General features: G+C 37.8%; 1 protein-coding gene across 1 annotated transcript; it reads left to right on the top strand.

The window, feature by feature from the left end:
• The first annotated feature begins 13,518 nt into the window (after positions 1–13,518).
• LOC145780345 (uncharacterized) lies at positions 13,519–18,276 on the top strand. Its single transcript, XM_082592047.1, has 7 exons — positions 13,519–13,641; positions 14,071–14,267; positions 14,603–14,822; positions 16,217–16,361; positions 16,733–16,918; positions 17,101–17,180; positions 17,500–18,276. Exons 1-7 carry the CDS (start codon positions 13,519–13,521, stop codon positions 17,806–17,808), a joined length of 1,260 nt encoding a protein of 419 aa, XP_082448173.1. The 3' UTR covers positions 17,809–18,276.
• Positions 18,277–20,603: the final 2,327 nt, after the last annotated feature.

Genomic DNA, 20,603 nt, shown 5'->3' with positions numbered 1-20,603 from the left:
TGCATCAAATTTAAAGTAATTTTTCAAAATTTTCTGGGGAGGATCCCCAGACCCCTTGCCGCTGGGTGTCGCCTTTGGCGAAGAGGCCGGCGGGCGAAGTCCAGCGTCCGTCAAAACCCCCCCTTTCAAAATTCCTGGCTAAGCTACTGGTACTTTGCTTTCTTATTTTGGACGTTCTGTAAATAAACTGAGTAGTTGTTTTAGGCCTTATTTTACACTACATAGTGTAAATATAACCAAATAATAGCGTTGCCGGATAAGGAACTCTGTCGTAATTTAAGAAAAGTTTAAAGCTGTTGAAAACAAAAACTTGCATTTTAGAAAATTTTTTAGTTCTGGGTAAAGATCAAAACCCTAACCTTATTCCTAAGTCTTACCTTAAAACCCTTACTAACTTTAATCCTAACTCTGACAACACCTGATAGTAACTATGGCAACAAGTGGGTAAAAATAGCCACTGTGTTAATGTAAAAGTAAGTCGAAATACGGTTAAAATCGGGTAAAAAATCACAGTAAAAAATGTGGTAATCTGAGGACAAATGTGGTAATACAAGTGGTAATCTAGCTTTGTAAAAGTGGAAGCACTGGTGGTAATCTTCTTCCTTTTTCAATCAACACACTTCTAATGAAATGACGTGACGTTTCTGAATCCGCCTTGATCGCTTCAAAACGTGGCGTAATACAAGATGTACTTCCTGATCTCAACAATCTAGTGTCTTTGTCACTCGTCAGCCACCCCAGGAATGTTACAAAACTATGAACACCACATAATTTCAAAAAAAAGTAACTTGTGCAAAAATTTTTAACATTCCTTGCACATGTCAATAGGGGTATATGTAGCCCCTAATATATTGCAATATCAGGACGGTTGGTTAAAATTTTACGATGTAAAAAAGACGAAAATTGTTCAAAGTATCCCCAGTTTACAGTAGGCTATAGCCTATGTATAGTCGAAAAACGCTGGCTTAATTTTATTTTTGTATTAGCCTACAATGTTAATAAATATCGTATTGTTGCTGAGCTATGCCTGTTTACGATTTCAAATTTGTTGTCAATCTGCAGTAAGGCAAGCGCTCTTGCCTCAAAATACCTTGATTATCAAAAAGTTAGTCTACTTTAGACTGAATAAACACTCAAGTAGGCTATAGGCCTAGCAACACCACAAAAAAATTCTCGTGTCAAAAGAAGGCCTGTAAGTTCCGAAAAATTTTTAAATGTTGAGGAGAAAATAAAAAAGCATGATTAATTGAATCTATCCTCGGACTGCGAAAGCTTCTTTCAAAGCTTAATCCTGGCAGTTTTGCGTAGCCTACTTGTAGAGTCTACTTTAAAGATTGGGGAAGACGGGCAACGAGGAACACTAGCCTATGGCACAAAAACGACTGTGGCTTCGCTCCAGTGCCGGATTAAGGGGGGGGCGGACTGGGCTGAAGCCCAGGGCCCCCACTTTTGGGGGCCCCCACCTCAAAGAAAAAAATCTACTATTTTTTTTAGTTGCACAGCTGGAGATTACTGCTTTAATTCGTATCTCAAAGAAGCAAGGGCGGCTCACCCATTTGTGCTGTGGTGCTGCAGCACCCCTGCCCAAGCCCAGTTATTCAATTCTTCTTCGTTTTTTTCACAAAAAACATATTTATTTGATACTTTCATATCCGAAAATGGTACGGATTACGGGTCAAAGTTATGATAATGCTGCCAATATGAGTGGCAAGTATAACGGTCAAGCTCTTCTGCGCGAGAAATGTAGTGTAGCTCATTATGTCCCTTGCACAGCACATTCACTTAATTTAATCGGTAGCCTAAATGTCCTGTAGAAACATGCCGTTCTACCGCTGTGCTTTTTGAATTGTTGCAAAGCCTTTATTCATGGCTCGTCTCGTCTACTCATCGTTGGCAAGTCCATCGAAAATTCCTAGATGGTTTGCCTGTTATGAAGACATTATCTGATACAAGATGGTCAGTTAGATATGATGCAGTTCTTCTTCTATCGAGTCTTCTATAAAGTTCGTTGATACACCACAGATTGACACATTCTTCCGCAACGGAGTTTACACTGACAGGTCCCACCTACTGCACCGGGTGGCAAGCCGAGGGCAAACAAGAAGGTGATCCGCTGCATAGGCGTAGCCAGGGGGGGCGAAAGGGGCCATGCCCCCCCAATTTTCCAAGTTTGGATTCCAAAGTTGAACCCTTTGTTGAAAATATAATAAAGTTTGTAGAAATTTATATCGTTTTCCAAGACATCTGGCTACTAACACCCCCAAGGACTTGTTTTAGACACACAGAAAGACACCAATAAATTTTGCAAATCGTAAATCGCGCAAAATTTACGTGATTTACGTTTCTTTGAACTAATTTGTGGAAGCAATTTCAGAATGGCTTACTCTGTTGAGTTTTTGTGTAGCTGAGTTTTTAGTGTTCTCTAATTTTAGCCGCAGTTTTTGCCCGTTCGTGTGTAAGAGCTATCTTTAATAAGTTAATAGCTGTTTATTTGCTAATAAATTTCATGCAAATATTACCCTAAAAGTGTTTTCAGAAAGCGCTATAATCCATTATTTGAGTGTAATTTTTTAAAAATTTTCCGGGGGAGCATGCCCCCGGACCCCCCTAGAATACGCGTGCCTTCGGCACGCTCTAACCCCCCTACCACTTTTATTGCTTCAACCCCCCAGGATACGCCACTGCACATCAAGTGGCAATGGCTTTAAATCAAACACTTTGTTGTTCTCTTCAATTCATCAAATATTTGGACCCCCAAAAATTTTTTTCTGGCTACGCCACTGGTCCGCTGTTTGGGGCTCGGTGCCACAGAATACATGCAACTGGGCCCGTGTCGTAACCCCACTCTACCATTCATTTTTACCGAAAAATGTCACTTGATAAGGGCCCCCACTTTCAGCTCAGCCCAGGGCCCCATAAACCCTTAATCCGGCCCTGCTTCGCTCTAACTGTGGGTAACGCAAAATTAAACAATCTTTTGCACTGGGATATCTGTTTTGTCAAGCTGCAAAACAATTTACAAACATCATTTGCCTTTACCGCGTTAACAAAATGCCATACCTTGCAGCCTAACAGAATAGTTTTAGAAGGTTTGATGCCTGTTTCTTTGGGTGTTTGTAGGCTACAGTTGTACGTGTATCAATATCTCTCATGGTCATTTAGGCCAATGTTATTTACAGTTATTTATTATAAAAACAGGGTGAAACTGTTCACCAAGCAGTTGATAAATAAAATGACTTGCGTTCTTCTGGTGACTACTGTAGGCTATACGCTACTTGGTTAGGCTACCTCCTGGTGTTAATAAAAGAAAAAATAATTATAGATTGCATTCGAAGATGCTGGAGAAACACAGCTAACATAAAAAAAATATTGTTTAATCTAAACATTGAAAGATTGCCTATTAAATGACAGCACAATAGATCAAGTAGTTCAGTTCAGTTGTTTTATTTCTGACCATCACAGCAAAAATAGTAGGCTACTCGTCAACATAGCAAAGGTCGAGTAAAGGGTAGATGTGCAAAACGACAACATTAAAACGTGCTTGCGGCCGAAATAAGTTATCAAGATGAAAGAAATTTCGCACGATTGCAACACCTTCAGAAAAATTTAAGATAGAAAGGGAACGATAAAAAAAAGTTACAAAAACAAAGACAACAACATATATTCAGGCAATAGCTTTATTAACCCATATGGCGTTAGCTGATATTTTCAAGATTTGTATGAATAGACACTTGCTATAAAGATCGGCCATGGTGCGTTATTAAGAGTGCTGATGGTCGTGAGGGGACCACATCTTGATGAGAAGTGGAGAATTAAGTTCAGAGGAGAAGTATCCAGGCAGATCGCGCAAAATGGACTGAAGCACAACACGAGATAATTGCACAAAACAAAAGCAACAATGAGGAAAAACACACGTGACAATTTAATCAAAGACGGTTAAGAGATAGGAGGCTCCCCCGGCAAATAATTGCTTGTTAAACCTTGGGTTGGAAGATTTAATAATTAGTGCCTCGTGAATTTTTATGTGGAACTCGAACTTAGGCCTATGTTAAATGTCGTATTGTTGTTGAACTATGCCTGTTTAGGCTATGGTTGAAAAAAATAGCCTTACCTTTCTAGCCAAGTTATAGTTTAAAACCGCGATTTCGATTTTCAGTCCGCGGTAAGAATTTTTATAATTATCACAAATGCAGGTATCGCCTTTCTTGTTTAAATCGTTTTCGAGTGGCATACAATGATTCGTTCATAATCCTGCGTGATCTGCCACGCAGTTCACCGCGTTTACTCTATGTGCTCGTGAGCACCAAGTTAATTTTAACAGTATCACGTTTGATACAGTATTGAGAAAGAACGTGTTTCCTTAATTCTCTTTTTTCTTCAATCCAGTGTTGTATTCGCTCAAGCAACAGTGAACAATCTGACAATATCCTAATGACTTCATAGGCTACTGTTTCTATAGATCTGACTACTTGAGGCATAACCAACAGGCTTTTCACTTTGATCACATTTACTTTGCTTGGTTTGTTCGTTTTGTTGTTTTTGTGTGTTTGCCAGGGACAATTCTATGTTTGTTACAAAATTTCGATATCATCGGTTGCCCACTCATGATTTCGAAATGAAAGTTTGTTGACGATGATTTGCCTGCAAATATGCGGTTTACCTGCTTTCACGGCGTTAACCAATAAAGCTGATTAAATATAAAGTTAAATTTAATAAAGTTAAAAAGTTAAAACTTGGCGTATTTACCAATAAAGTAAAGTTTTACCAGCCAAGGTACTTCGTCACAGAAACCGACGTAGCAAATAAATCTGGACAAACGCAATCATCACTATACTGTCAATGCCGGATAGGCCTATCATTAGATTGGAGAGGCTGAAGCGTATGGGGCAGTGGTTTACAACCTTTTTGCATTGCGATCCCCCGAAACAATCAATATAGCCTCACAAGCCCTCCACATAAAAGCACATTTAATAGAAAATTTAAAGAAATTTCATTCAAGTTGACATCTAGTCTATGTATTTTTTGTTGTTTCAATGTAAACTTCTAAAATTAAAAACGTTTTTTCGCGATGTTGTTACTGCTTTTACCACATTTCCATCAATTATTTTCATTTTTTGTCGAGCTTTGCTAGGATATTGAATGAAATTAACATTTTTGCATATTTACCGGGTAAATTTGTAACAATCTTTTATGACTTTACGAAAATCAGTTTCCGTGAGATGGTTGGTGCTATACCAACAAGCTTGACAAGCATAGGTGCTCCACTATGACGTTTGTGGCTCTAAACTTCATCCAGACTTTGAACGCAAACCATGAACCAGCACAATCCATTTTTTTGCTTATACCTTTCCTTCCGCCAGTCATGACAAGCAAAGTATATGTTTAAATTAAAAAACCATGACGTACACAAAAAAACAACTGTGCTAAGCAGGTGTAAATATTTGTACTCTAAAAGTATCAACTAGGAAAAACAATTAGACTCTGAAACTTTTTGCGCCAAGAATTTTAGACTCCCACTCCACTTTATCCGAATCCCGAGACTCCTACTCCTAAATACATATTCTAAATCTCTAACTCCTGTACCCTACACTTCTGTTGTCAATTCGTGGAACTGTTGCTGAAAGAACTTTAGTAGGGTATACACTGAAATTTTTCAATGTCATTGGAAACTGACAAATCCATATTTGACATAGAATTCCAAATAATCTTGGTCTTTTGCAATAGCGTGACTGCTGCCTAATTACAGTATTAGTTTGCACATAGCAATGTAGGCCTATAGGCTACAAGAACTTGATGAAAAATATCGAAGGCTTCTTATCATTCAAGCCATTGCAATCTCTGAAAGCTCAAACAATAGAGTAACCCTGTCATGGAATGGCCAATTGCAAAAAAAAACACAGTTTTTATTCTTTTCTCCGAAAAAAAAAATTGCAAAAGATACACCAGATTTTCAGGCGTTTTGCGACACTCGAGAAAACGGCTCCCGATCCGATTGGGAAATATCCATGTGTAATATGTCAATATCCTGGGGATAGCCATTGCCATAAGGCCTCAAGATTTAAGATGCCTCTCCATTTCAAATGTATCAAGTAGCCTACATTAAAAGTGGTTACGCGTCCGACTCAAGATCGCGCGGCGCTGGTTCGGCTCTCGAAGTGTGCAGCACTTAAGCAACGCATTTCAGGACTGCTCTCCATTCAGCGGCACCTACTGGATGGAATAATTCCCCGGCAACAACACTTCAACAGTCGAAAACTTCACTCTGTCAATCTCGGTAACCGGCCCTGTGTTAAAAGCCTCTACAAGTAGGCGAAACTACCAGGCATGACCTATCAAGACTCGAGGATAAAGATCAGTTCGAGGATAAAGATTCAAACCAACCAACCAAACCAAGATGTTGATATGAAACATACCGATAAACTTTTGCACTTTCACACGTATGTGAAACCATAGACTAACAGAACAGCACCTTTTGTCTCATACGGACCTTTTCAAATTTATCACCTTTACCAAAAAGCAAAACATTCAGATATGGCTTCCCAAATGTAGAATCTACCATTCGGCTATTTCTTAGCTTAATGGCTACCAACTGTTCAGGAGAGAGATTCTTTTCAAAATTTAAGAATTAAAAATGACTTAAGATCCGTAATGTCTCAAGGCAGGTTGTCTGCACTCTCAAGGTAAGTTGTCTGCACTCAGTATTCTGTGAATTGAAAGTGTCAAACTGGGGCAAGCAATTGTGATGAATTGTTTGGATGATTTTGCTACGAATAAGACTGGAAAATTTTTTTTAGTCAATTTAAGTATTTTTGATGATAAAAGTTAATTTCTTATGTGTTTTAAACCAGGGAATTTAGTGAGAGCAGTTTAGTTCAGTTTGGTTTTACTTCTGACCATCACAACAAAAAACAATACTGTATAAGCTAAACATAGCAGAGGTCTGTGAAAAGATAGAAGCGACAAAACGCGGACGTTGTAATTTGCTTGGAATAACCCATGGTAGGATCTATACATTATTTTATCACTATTGTTGTCAAGCAGACAGAAAATACTGGTCAAAGAAACCGAAGCTATTTCTCTTTTGAGGCTCCTCACCTCCACCCTAACAGCCAAGAGACAAGTATTTCAAACAAACAACCACTGATACCATAGTGAATTAGGGATGGAGAAATATGCACGCAAGTGTTGAAATTAACTATTTGAAAATAATCAAAGTTTGTAATTTACAGTAGGCTAATTGTAAACGTTTTGTAAAATGTTGATCAGAAAATATTGGTCAAACTTAGGTTATCCTCAAATAGTAAACTTCAACACTTATGCGTGCATGTTTCTCCATCCCTAGTTCACTATCAAGGGTGCAGGAACGATTTTTGATTGGAGGGGCAGGATTATGAAAAAAAGGGCGCTTTTGTTGCTGAAAGGGCAATTTTTTTTAAGAAGATATAAAAAATACAGCGATAATGCTCATCTATCAACTCAAAAGAAGATATAGCGATAATGCTCATCTATCAACTCACTATCGAGTAATGATACAAGTGTCCGGTATACAAAGAAGGGTATTATGCTATGTTATAATGATGTAACCTACTGTGTTGCAGAACTTTGTGCCATGAATATTATTTTGAGGCAAAAATGAAAGATTATAACTATAGGCTAAAAGCGAATAGCAGAAATTGTTATGTGTGCAAAATGTGCAGTAGCTTACATGACCTTAAAAAGGCTCAATTGCCTCCCCTACCTCTCTATCCACAGAAAAATTGAGTGAAAGGGGGGCGGATGCGTCCCCCCTGAACCCCGCTTCCGGCGCCTCTGTTCACTATGGTATCAGTGTTTATTTGAAATACTTGTCTCTTGGCCGTTAGGATGGAGGTTATGAGCCTCAAAAGAGAAATAGCTTCGGCCTTGTTTATCTAAATCTGGTCCTGATCATAGCCGGTTATAACAGTGGCCTTGCAAAACGAAATTAGAAAAAATGCCAGAAATGCCTGGCTTAAAATTAGAGATTACCAAAACCACCACATTGAAAGGAGTGGAAAAATTACCAACAATTAACACCATATTATTGATTCGAAGTTTTTCTGTAAACACAGATGATAGAGCTAATTGTGATTTAATTATGATGTTGAATTACCATATTGTTGCACATAGATGGCAACTATCAATTTAGTCGCTTCAATAAAACCACTTGTAACAAAATGCCTACACGGCCAAATTAAATAATCTGCAGCTGTGAAGTACCTTCCCCATATTGGAAACGCGTCGATCGCACAGTGTCATTATTAATTCTAGTTATGTAAATTAGTCTTCTCATGTTTTCAGAATGCTCATTATTATCATTATCACTATTAATAGCATTACTAAAAAAATAATTTGAAAGCAAACGAGGGAGTTTGCTTTCAAGTAAGTTTATTTTCACCACAGCTGATGGCACAACTCGACAGCACACCAACAATACTGAAAATATTTTGTGGTAAATTAAAAAAAAATTAAATACAAACACAAAAATATTTAAATTAAAACGACACTTTTTAAAGTTAAATTTAGTTCAAAAAGAAGATTGATTAACGGAATTGTCTTACTCGGTAACACAAGCACACGAGTTATGTTCCTTAGATTCAATTCTGTCATCTAACCGAATGTTCTTATCTCATCAAAGGCTCAAAGGCCATACCACGTTTACGTTATAGGCCAACCGAAGCAGGCAAAGAAAATGATAATTTCAAAGCAATTTTGCCTGAAATTACTAAATGAGCAATGGAAACGGACATGTTTGCTGACCACGCGCGTTATTTTGATGCTTCGAATTATCATGAGCCCTATTGGAGAGAGGTCTGGGCTTGGTCATTGTGAGTCATTGTATAACTCAAGCAATACGCTTATGAATTTGCTATGTTAGTTATATTATAAAATATAACTTAAATCAGGTTTTTTCCGCAACTAGTATTCCTATTGAACTCTCCGAAGTGTGATAAACTTAAAACCATATAGAAGCTAGACTACATAAGGTCCATACATACCTGGGTCCATATTGCAGAGTGCAATATAATCGACTTTGATTGGTTGGTTTTGAATCTTTATCCTCAGACTGGCAAAGTTTTACTGGGTTATTCCTGGTAGTTTCGCATACTTGTAGAGGCTGTTGACGCAAGGTCCATTTCAATACTCAGCCTATAAAGCCATTTTAGCTGAAAGGTTGTAAAATTTTATCTTAAAGGGAGAGAGTTACTGTTTTTTTAAATAACTGCAACTTTCATACAAAAGGTGTCAAAATACATTTGTCAGTGGATGATAGAAAACCGTTACAAAATTACAAGGGAATGTTTCGAAATAATCTACAAAAAAAAGAAAAAGTAAAAGCCGCCATGAAAGTGAGTGAGTTTTAAAAAGTTTTTTATTGTAAAGCTTAGCCTGACCAAAACTTTCAGAGGCCAAGTATTTCAGGCCAAATTTTCGACAGTTTATTTTAAAGGTTAGAGAGAAGGTCAATCAATGCAGCGATGGGAATTGAAAGGGATCGCCCAATAAACCTTTCATCGCAGTGCAATATTCAATTGTAGGAAAGTGCGCATGTTAGCTGGAGTTATACAGAACTGCTGTCGGGCATCCTTTAAATTTTCAGTTAAAATGCTATTTGTAACAATAGTTCAAAAGTTACCAACGGTTGTCCGTTTTGTTACAACTCGTTAAATATATGCAGAACTACATACCATTAATCCAAAGTGGCTTCATATCAACTCAGTCAACACGTGCAGTGTGTTGTGATCTAATTTCAAATATCGTTTCTCTGTTCATTTTGAAAGGAAGATTGGAAGGCGTTATTTAGTATGGAGTTAAGGTTTCATGGCGATGCCATTCAGCACACGACCTACTTTGCTATCCATAACAAAGTTGTTGGTTCATAGTTTAAATATTAAACAAACAAAAATCGGACAAACACTTGCACACACATTGCTTTACAGAAGGACGTTTCTTGGAAGGCGCTTTTACCAACACACTCGCTGGTGTTTGATCTGCCAAAATAGTTCAACCAACGCGTTCAATAATACAGTACAGTAGAAAATATCATTTGTTGTTGTTGTGATTATTACAAATACTGAAAAACATCAAGGAAAGGTGCAACGTAGCAAATGACGAGGAAGTTAGCTTTATGATCAGTTTCTTGTGCGCTACATGATGAAGTCACAATCGTTTGCATGCAACCGTTGCAACGTATTGTTATATTACATCATAATTGCAACTTGATGATCCGTTGTTGATAATTCTTTGCATTACGTCACGTGGTATGTTCCGCTAAGAAAGAAGCTCTTTTTGTTTTGAGCAGACTGGTCACGACATGATGACGTCACAAAGGTTACCATCGACTTTCCAAAATACTTTTTAGAAATGGATTCAAAATTTGGCATTTTACATATTTATGATGTTGACAAGCATCAAAACGATGCAAAAATATCAACTCTGTTACTCTTGCCTCCCAGAAGTGAATGTTGTTACGATGAAACTCATGAGGAAATCAAAACGGCTTCCACAAAACTTTTTGCTTTCAGTTTAACACCATTAGCCAGGTAGTGTCTCTCCATATTTGTGTTTAAAATGTACAGTTGCTTGTGATTTGCAACAAATTTCTTTCAATAAGGTGAATGACTCAATGGAATTCCGCCCCTGCCTTTTGACCAGTGCCAAAGATAAGGTTTTGATTCGTTCGCATGAAATGTGGCAGCATGCGCAGACAATGTTGTGGCAGCATGCGCAGACAATGTAGAGATTGGTAGCAAACTACGCATTAAAGTTTAGGACGTTCAACCAAAAGATCAGTTTTTAGATCACATTCCACAAGTGGAATAATTGCTTGTTGGTTGAAGGTGGGAGCTTTGTCGGTTTGTAAATTATATGTAAATGGAGTCAGCATATTTGTGAGGCGGTATGAACGATCTCACACCTCCGTCCTCCAAGATTTTTGGTTTACAATTTCTTTTATTTATCGGCCTTTCTCATCAATGCTCATTAACGCCCACAACACGTTTGTGGTACAGTCAAGTCTATCTAATACTGCAGATTTTGAAATGAAAAATATTTTAATACTACGAAAATGAAAATGTCAACAAAACGTCGGCATGTAAATTGGGAAGTTTCCTTACAAAAGAGACATCCCGTGAAAGGTTCTTAGAAAGCGGGAGCAAATACGTCATAAATTCCCATGCTAAGTTGTTCAGGTCGCCAATGAAAGACACAGCTTCGTTCAGACAACGTTCTGGTTAAATTATTCAAATGTAAGCTATGGAGTGTATAACCTAGCATGAAACAAAGTGTATACTGCATATCAACGTAAGAGCCAGGTAGACTTACTGGAGAAGCTGAAGAGTTAGTTCTTTTTAAGTCAAACGTTGAATCAATGTAAAAAGGACGAATTTATTTGGCTGGGAGCACCACCAGTAGGTTATGTGAGAGTGAACATCGTCCCCCGGCAAGTTAAGTTTGTATACGTTCTCTGGCAACTGAGTTATCGTGGCACACGTGGCATGAGGCCAATAGGAACGTATAACATGGCACCAGGTTGCTGGCGGTCATCTCTTCCTGTTTATAATTCTTTTAGATGTCTAGGTATGACTATTTATAAGATTTAAAAAATACAGAGATATATATTTTTATTTTCTATTTTTAAAAACTAATATTCAAAAAGTGCTAGTTAGGCTAAAATATTGAGTCTCAGAGATTACGTGGAAAGTTGAATATTGATTAGCTATTGTGACGTCACATTTTCAAACGTTGTATGAGGAAGCAGACAGCAACAATGTTAGTGATGTCACTGACCGACATAGCGGCGATTGCTTTGTCAGTCTTGAGAGGCTCGTCGACAAGTACTTCGCAATTAATTTGCTTATATTGGGTGTCTGAAGTGAGAGAGAGAGATGGTAAAAATAACTTGGTTGAAGTAAAATAGAAGAAATATATAACACCGCGTTGTTGTCTCTGTCAGCAAAGGAACAGAAAGTTGATTTGCGGTGAGTTGGAAGAACAAGGCTTGAAGCGGCCACAAAGTAACGTAAATTATTATTAATTTTTAATGCAGACCAAAAATGCACAAAGTCAAGACACTATTTTTGAGAAAAATACGTTGAATCTTCGCAAAATTGCATCAATGCTCGCATCGAACGTTCAATCAATTTGCGATAGATTTTCATGGACCGTAGCATGACAGCTTTTTGAGACTTTTGTGATGAAATGTTTATGGAAAACAAATATAAGATTAAAGGCAAGTGAGACTAGACAATGAAATCCAGTGAGTTTATTAGGTAATCGTGCAATCTTATATGGCAATAAGGATAGCTGATGCAATTGATTGAGTTTCGCTTTTAGCAGCATGATTGTTGCTTACTTCACAATGTAGAATTTAACGACCTGTTTTAGCCTGATTCTGTGGTTTCTCTGTGGTACTGGTAATAGCGAATTCTGTGGTTTTTCTGTGGTACTGGTAATAGCGAATTGCACCAGCTTTTGAAACACAGTTCCCTAGTCATGTGCTATGACGAATGTTTCTCAATGCACATGACCATAAGGAAGTGTGTTCTGAAAGCTAGTGCAATTCGCTATTGCCACAGCGAACTCGATGTTGGATGCAAGCCCGGATTTAGGGTGGGGGGCAGAGGGTGCAGGTGCCCCGGGCCCCCCGACTTTTGAAGGGCCCCCTACGTGGAAAAATGTGATTTTGTGTTATTTTTTATTTCTTTCAGCCTTTGAAGTTTCTGCAAAATGCTGTGCACGTGCAGTGCTGGATTAATGCTACTGTAGACGTAGAGGTGGTTTTTCACGCCTACGGCACGATTTTTTTTTTGCACGGGGCCCCCCATCAGCTAAATCCGGCCCTGGTTGGATGTTATTATTATATGGCAATAAGGATAGCTGATGTTCAATAGACGATAGACATAATTATTTTGCAAAAGCTCCAGTATGTTGGTTCCTGAAGCTTTCGGGGTAGGCGCTAAAGTATCGAGGAACATAGAAGCTCACTGCGATGAGCACAAGACAAGTTTTTCACATAAAAAAATTCTGTAAATCATACTCTGTCTAACAAGACAAGTATATACAAACGACATGACGAAGCTTTGGAATACATATTTCATACAATTGCTCTGGGCAGTTAGTTTTTGGGTTTTAATGTTATGGATTGTTCAACTAAATACAAGATTGACACAGCTCTGAACAGCCGGAACACGTCATTATGAGACACCATGGCAATGTAGTTGCTGCAAATCGTGAAAGAAACATTTTTCCAAATGACAACTTCCTCAAAACTGTTGACTATAAATTAATTAAAAACATAGGCCGAACAGTCGGTGGATGATATCCAAAACTAATTTAGCTTAATGAGATTTTTTAGAAAAGTCCTTCAAAGTCTCGAAGTATCAAATAATTTCAAACTTAATTGCAAGGCGATCGTTGACTGTAAGCTGATGTCCATCAATCTTTGTTTCCAGGCAAAATCGTTAAATAACGTTTTAAAAATAAAATTTGGCAATAACAATGAACAACTCAACAATTACCATTTCTCTTTCGAAGACAACACCACCACCGCCATTGGAGGCCTGCGTGGCTCAGACAGGACGCGATGACCTCATCGCCTTCTGCGTCATCGTTGTCATCGGGGTAAGTTGTGCTTTTGAGATCACAGCCAGTTGAAGTAATCTATGCAAAACAAGCACTGGCAGCATGTCCCCATTTCAAGTGACTTGTGATTAAACTGAACACACTCTCAACATCAGTGGAATGACTCAGCATTATAAGTGACTGACTCTCCTAACACGAACATCATCGTCAAAGAGACCATTGAGGAATTGGCATATATCAAAGCAGTGACTTTATTTCGGGAGATATTTAGCAGCTTGCAAGCATAACCAGTACTTGAACAACCGACCCTTCCTCTACTGTTGACGTTGAGGGCTGGCAGCCTATGTGCCTTTTGCTTCACAATGTAGTTACAAAAGAACAACTTATTAGGTCACAACAACAAAGCAAAATGATTAAATTCTTTCCGATCTCCATCAGACGTGATCAACATTCTATAAATATTTTCAGATTATGTGGAACGCTTTGGTGTTGTGGTCCATCATAGTCAGCAGGAAGAAGCTGAAGCAAAACTATGTCTACATGTTTGTTGCCAGTGTCGTATCCGCCAACATAGCGCTCGGGATCATTATGGTGCTCACTCTTCTTTCTTTCATGTTCGCCTTCGAGCAACCCTACACAGCACCAGGCACACTCAACTCCAGCGTGTAAGTAATCGTGATAGCAACCTCGCGACCTAATTATTTCATTCAAAAAACAACAACGTTTCCACAATCACATTTTTGAACACCGGAAATCAAAAAGCTCACATCTTTGTGGATTGAGCTGTTAGGCTACTCGTAGAAGCTTGAAGATTTCACTCACCACTCGGAAACTTATCTGTTTGAAAATTGCAATGATTGTAAATCGTGAATTAATGCAAAGAGGAAAACTTGAAACACACCTGAACATCATTTCCAAACTAGTGTCAATAGTTGACAAGGCGATGAGTTTCGTGCATCTTCAAAGCTACTTTATTGACAACGCTCAATCTTATGTTTAGATACGATCAAAACAACCACGCTCATGTGAGTATAATGGAGTGGTGGGCATTCCGGAAGACATTACTGATTGGGCTTTTCCTTGTCATGAGTAGCAGCGTGGTCGCCTTAGTGGGGGGCATCGTTGCTAGCACCCACTTTGTCGGAAGAACTGGCGGAATTTCTACAAAATTAAGATTTCGTTCCAGGTCGCCTTCCATTTCGTCGGACACAAAGATCTTGGTGAGTCTCAGTGGAACTCGTTGAAATGCTGTGACGTAGACAAGTAAAGCGCAACGATCATTATGATTGTGGCAATGATGATTGAATGTCAGAATCTAAGATGCTAATATTGTTGACAAACAAGTTTATTTCCATACAAGTCAGTTCAATCATAAACGTTGAACTTACTTATTATTATTGATTTCAAAATTTATTTTTTGATTATTATCATTGTTATGATTTTATAGTTATTTTATTTATTATACTATTATTATAATTTTCATTTTATGTTTTGTTTATTACTAAATTCAAAATTTAAGTGATTCGTATAAAAATTAATTTGTTTGTTTCACAAGACATGTAACAAAGTCGTTCATATCAAGAATTGTTGTGGGTTTGACACCTGTCAGAAGATATTTCATTTTCTTGATTTACACGGTTTAGGGTTTCTTAAAATTTCTGCAAGAACTCAATTCACCGTTATTGCCAACTTTGCAGATATAACTGTAAAGTGACGTTAAAACACGTCAAATGTAAAGCCAAAGAAAAGAGAGGTTTGTTAAATCCGAAATCAAGTGACAAAATTCAGATAATATGAAACCAAGGAACTTTCAGAAGTAATTAATTAAACTACCATAAAGCTGTTAAACTGTTCTGTTTTAACCAGTCTATGGTTTTAATTAACTATATCCTCTTAATACCACAAACGGCCCACAAACGATACGTCAAATGAAATAAATAAACTAAAAGTTTAGGGACGAGTTTCATAGTTTTCAGACTTTATAACACTTTAGAAAATTGAAAGCAAAGGTGACAAAAACGCATAAATTTGACCAGCAACAATACAACATCTTTTTAAGAAAAATCATTTCTGCAACAAAAGGGCGTAAATGAAAACTTGTAACCAATAGTTATGTTAGCAATAAAATCGACGGAATTTTTGGCTTCCGCAGTGTTAATAATGACTTTCTAACTTATTCAAGCATGACCAGCTCTTAGAATAATATAGCGTCGTTTGGTCATGATTCAACATAATTAACAGCTGCCCATCTCTAACACTTGACAATTTAATAGCCTCCAGTTATCAAATCTTGCAAACTGGTCCTTAAATGGTGTGATTCATGCAGTGGTTCATTCTGCGAAAGTAAAATGTATATTTAGTTGTGTATGTACTGTAACTGCAGACAATGGCACAAATTGATGTATACGTGTGTAGCGTTAAACCAAATAAAAAAGAAATTCAGTCTGTGAACACATGAACAGAACATCTTTGTAAGAAATGTCGCTACTTGGTCATTCCTAGATATATGAAATGTCAATATGCAAAATACTTACTGTACTTACTAGATTACAGTTTCCTATACGTACATCACAATCAAATACATTGTTTTGAAAACAAAAGCGATTATTTACAGAACCCCAGACGACGTGCAGCATTGTTCATCGCGCTGTCGTGGATCATTCCACTTCTGTTCACCTGCCTCATCTTCTTTTGGAGTTGTGTGGATTTCTGCGATTGTTTACCGGCTTATTACAACAAGCTCTATTTCTGCTTCGATGGTAGGTGTGATTTTGAATGTACTTCTATCGACGTTTTGTTGCGGTTTTCTTCATTTGCGATATTCATTTTAAAATATAACTAGAAGTGAGTGTCAACACCGTGTGACGTAATTAAGTTTCCCTGCTTTCATTTGACCTAAAGAAGCCAATCTTTGAGAGCCGACATGACTTAGAGAAAAATGGCGTCAATCTTTTGTTGGTCACTAAATTAAGACTACGATAAGTTTTGCTTGGGCTTGCTCAATTGTTGCTATTTTCTATAACGACTGCTACTGCAGTGTTGTTGCTGCTACTGGTAGATTGGAAATTATATGAGGCTATTTTGATGGTGCGAGTATTGCTACAAGGTTGTCAATTCAATTTCTATTTAGACAACGATGTGCATAAGTGTTCTAACGTGTGGGCGCCATTGACGAACGGTCATCTGCTACTTGCTTTGGTTATCTGGTTAATAAACGCCGTGGCAATCTTCGTGTTGCTTTCATCTGCCATAGCTAGATACAGATCCATACACAAACCTAGTACGGCAAGCAACGAAGAAACAAAAGAAACCAAAGGTAAGACATTAACAGCACAATCCCTTCAATGCTAAGTGGCTCAGTATTGGTTCGTTAGGTTTTCAGAGACCTGACTTCCTCTAGAGTGGATGTTATAGAAAGATAGAAGATTGATTAGCTGAAAATCGACATAAATACCAATATTGTTTTATTGTTTAAAATCCAATCTCTTTAACTTGTAGGAGCAGTGACAGTTTTATCGATCCGCACCGATGAGAAGAGCAGTGATGGTGATTCAGTGGAGCAGGCTCCTCCTGCTGAGGCAAGTTTGTTAATTTCATTCCCATCAAGACCATTTCCGATGCCAAGAGCAAAACTAGATCAATTTCATTCAAGTTAACTTTTTTTTTTCAAGTTTACAATTTCTTACAAATTCTTCGAGTGAGCAACCTTGAGCATCATTCCATTTCCCAGCGTGCAACATACCAAAACTTAATGTTTTCAATAATAGAAACAAGTGTTGAGATGATTTCGATATGACAAGCTTAGGAAAAATGTTTCCTAAAACTGGATGTTTCAAGATAGTTTTCAAATGTCAAGGCTGTTTTCTGTAATATTAAACGTGTAACTAATGTTTACAGGTGGAGAAAGTTCCTGTTCATCCCACAATAAAGTTACTCATCGCTCTCTCTGTCACTTATACACTATGCACCACTCCGATAATGATGTGCTTCGCGGTTGACGCTTTAGTGGAAGATCGGAAAGGCGTGAGCGACATTGCTGTCACTGTGTCGTCATTATTCGTATTTGTGTACACTTTCATATGTCCGGGGTTTCTAGTGAGCTACATGCCTGGTCTGCGCACTTCGATCGTTCGCCTTCTTCTTCCTTGCACCTGCGCAACCTCAACCGAAGCTGGAGGAAGGTTTGCGGCACTCAGAAAAAAATAAACTGCTGGTGGCTGTAAGCAACAACACCCATTGGTGACCAGTATTTATGGCAGCCACTCGTGATCATTGTTCATGGTTTTATGAACATCTTGTATGATTAGTTTTATAATGTACCATACTGAGCACAGACTTTGATTTGAGGGATATTTGAAAACCTTGACATTCAATTCACACTCAAAGTCTTTCTCGATATTTAATGAAGAATCTTTTCGTCTTAAATGAAGCAGCAATGATAAATCTGGATTTTGTCAAAAGAAAACAAGTACACTTTATAACGTGCTTGTTTTACTTATATCTTCAATACGTTTTAGAAATTGAAGAATTCGTATTTAAATTAAACACAATGTAGGCTACCAAGCCAACGATTTTGCGACTTCATTGCAAGGCAGTCATCACTTGATTCTTATCGTTTTTGTGAAAGATGTTTGTTATTTTTTGTAATACTAATAATACATTTTTACGCTCTTTGTTGGTCTGTGGTTGCAATTGTATGAGTTGCGTATCCAGTGACGTAGCAATGACGCATCTAATTTCAAACTTCTTAGAAAATATTATCCTCGAACAGCAAAAGCTTCTTTTGGTATAGGTCTATACCTCGGACAGTCGCAAACTTGCAGAGGGTTTGAACCAATGACGCATGTTCGGCTACACAGGTTGATAGTGCTGAGTATGCACTTGTAGTTGAACTACATTGTTGTCTAGAAGTTGTCCCATTTACTTGACGATCTTGTATGGAGAACTGAGATTAAAAGGCGTTCTTAACAGTAGGCGATATGCAGAGGGTTGAACAATCGTTGCAGCCAGGCAGATACCATCATCCGGGACACGCATAACTTCCGCTCTATCTGTAAACGAGGAGTGATGCAATCATCGTTGGTGAGGGTTGTCGGTCCGCGCTATAACCGCATGAGAAGGCGGCAGGCCACACCTCATTGGCGCATGGTTGAGCGACAGCGTGTGAAGACCGGTGGCGCAGAAACATTTACACTAGCCTTGTAGCTACATTAAAGTTTATTGAAATTAGAAATACAGTTATCAAAGACCTAGAGAAGGAATGATAAGCCGTTGTAAGCACAATTAATTTGGGATTGTACTGCTTCAGGGTAGGCATGCTCGTTATTAGATATTTGGTGAATAGTTTTATTCAAGTTTACAATGTAGGCTACTGCCTATGGTTTCTTTTAAACTGAACTTCGCAGTTGAATGCTGTAAACAAATTATCGTTATTCGTTATCGCAAAAGTACCCTTGATACTTGCTGAAGTCAGTTCTTCAAAGTTTTTTTCCGCGTTTTTGAAGGTTGTCCAAATTGTTGTGGGTAGGTGTTAAAAATCGCGTCTAAACAACTGAGCTACGAATTCGTGTAGGCCTCTGCCTTGCGGCGTGCGCAAGTGTTTAAATCCTCCAAACAATGATCTCAGGACGCATTTGTGTTGCTGCGGTTGTTGGGATGGAACGTTTCACAATTTAATTAAAAGCAAAGCTTTGGTTTCAAACTTTTTATAAACAGGTTTGAAAATTCTCAGGTTGTCGATCAGTAGCAAGTTGCAGCCGCCACTGTTTGTAATACAATTTGGGTAGAGTGGTTACATTTTTAACCATATACAGACAAAATTGAGCAAAATACAGCAATGAAAACAAAAACAAAATAGTAAACGCTTTCGGCTATGCATCTACCCCTCATTTACTATAAAAATAATTTGCTTTAAAAGACTTGATAAAGACTAGATGCATAACCAAAAGCGTTTATTATTTATTATTTTGTTTTTATAATATAAAATAATTTGGAGAAATTCTAAAATTGGCCTGATTTGTCACATTTACAGAAATTTCCAGATTTTGCTAACTTTGGGCGAATGTTTAAATAAATTTTTCTAAAAATTATGCTTTTACGCTTTTTTTACAGTTTTCCCCAGATGGCACAATAAGTTTTAACATCCTCACATGTTAAAAAACAAAGAAAATTTGATTTCAAAGATTTTGTCAGACTGTTAATTTTTCGATAACAGTTTGATTCAGCGCTTTTAAACTTACTTTTTCTCATTTGCTATTGCTTACCCAAGGCAACAAAAAGCTTTTATATCATCAGGAGACAGCAAGAAGTAAAAAAATCTCAGAAAATATCAGTCAAACACTGTAATGTTTGAGTCAAACACAGTCAAACACAGTAGCTGTAATCAAAATCTGCAAGATCTGACAAATCAGGCCGCATCTCCAGGTGGCCATGTTTTATGCTAATTATGAACTATGCACTGTTTTAAGTCTCTTGTTGAATTTTCATTTTGTATGTTTGGTTGATTTCAGCAACATGGTCCTGTGTTTTGCCATGCTAGACAGGTAGTCACTACCTGATCTAGCCCCCCTGAAGAAGTCAGCCGTGTCTGATTGACGAAACGTCGGAATAAAAGCAAATTGTCACTTTATACATCTTGTGATAGTTCAACTTAATTTGCACCAGTAGAACGCATCATGTTGTTGAAAGGCTGTCTTGTAGCTTGGTATGTCTGTTTACTGTTTGTAAGGTTGTTAAAATAAGTTTTGTTAAAGTTTCGTTAAACGAAAAGAATTTCCAAATATCCAGACCACTACATCAATGGTCGTTACGAAATGCGAAACATCCGAAGCACGAGAAACTTTATACTTGAAGATTATATTTCACTCTCAGTGATGTAGTTTTCTTTCTGTTATTTTAGAAATACTTTGCGCTCATGCACAGAATACGCTTTGGCAGATGACATTCTTAATTCGTTGAGACAGTTGCTGGTATGACATCTGACATGTATCTAAAACTAACGA

The sequence above is a fragment of the Aplidium turbinatum genome, chromosome 11 (assembly GCF_918807975.1).
Source record: "Aplidium turbinatum chromosome 11, kaAplTurb1.1, whole genome shotgun sequence".
NCBI lineage: Eukaryota > Metazoa > Chordata > Ascidiacea > Aplousobranchia > Polyclinidae > Aplidium > Aplidium turbinatum.
The sequence above is the reverse complement of the archived record's forward strand: the minus strand, read 5'-3'. Positions and strand labels throughout refer to the sequence as shown.

Excerpts from the sequence above, each read along its gene's own strand:
- LOC145780345 (XM_082592047.1), top strand. The coding sequence starts at position 13,519 with ATGAACAACTCAACAATTACCATTTCTCTTTCGAAGACAACACCACCA. Across the intron at positions 14,268-14,602 it reads GGCACACTCAACTCCAGCGT|ATACGATCAAAACAACCACG; the intron begins GTAAGTAATCGT and ends TCTTATGTTTAG. Across the intron at positions 16,919-17,100 it reads AGAAACAAAAGAAACCAAAG|GAGCAGTGACAGTTTTATCG; the intron begins GTAAGACATTAA and ends TTTAACTTGTAG.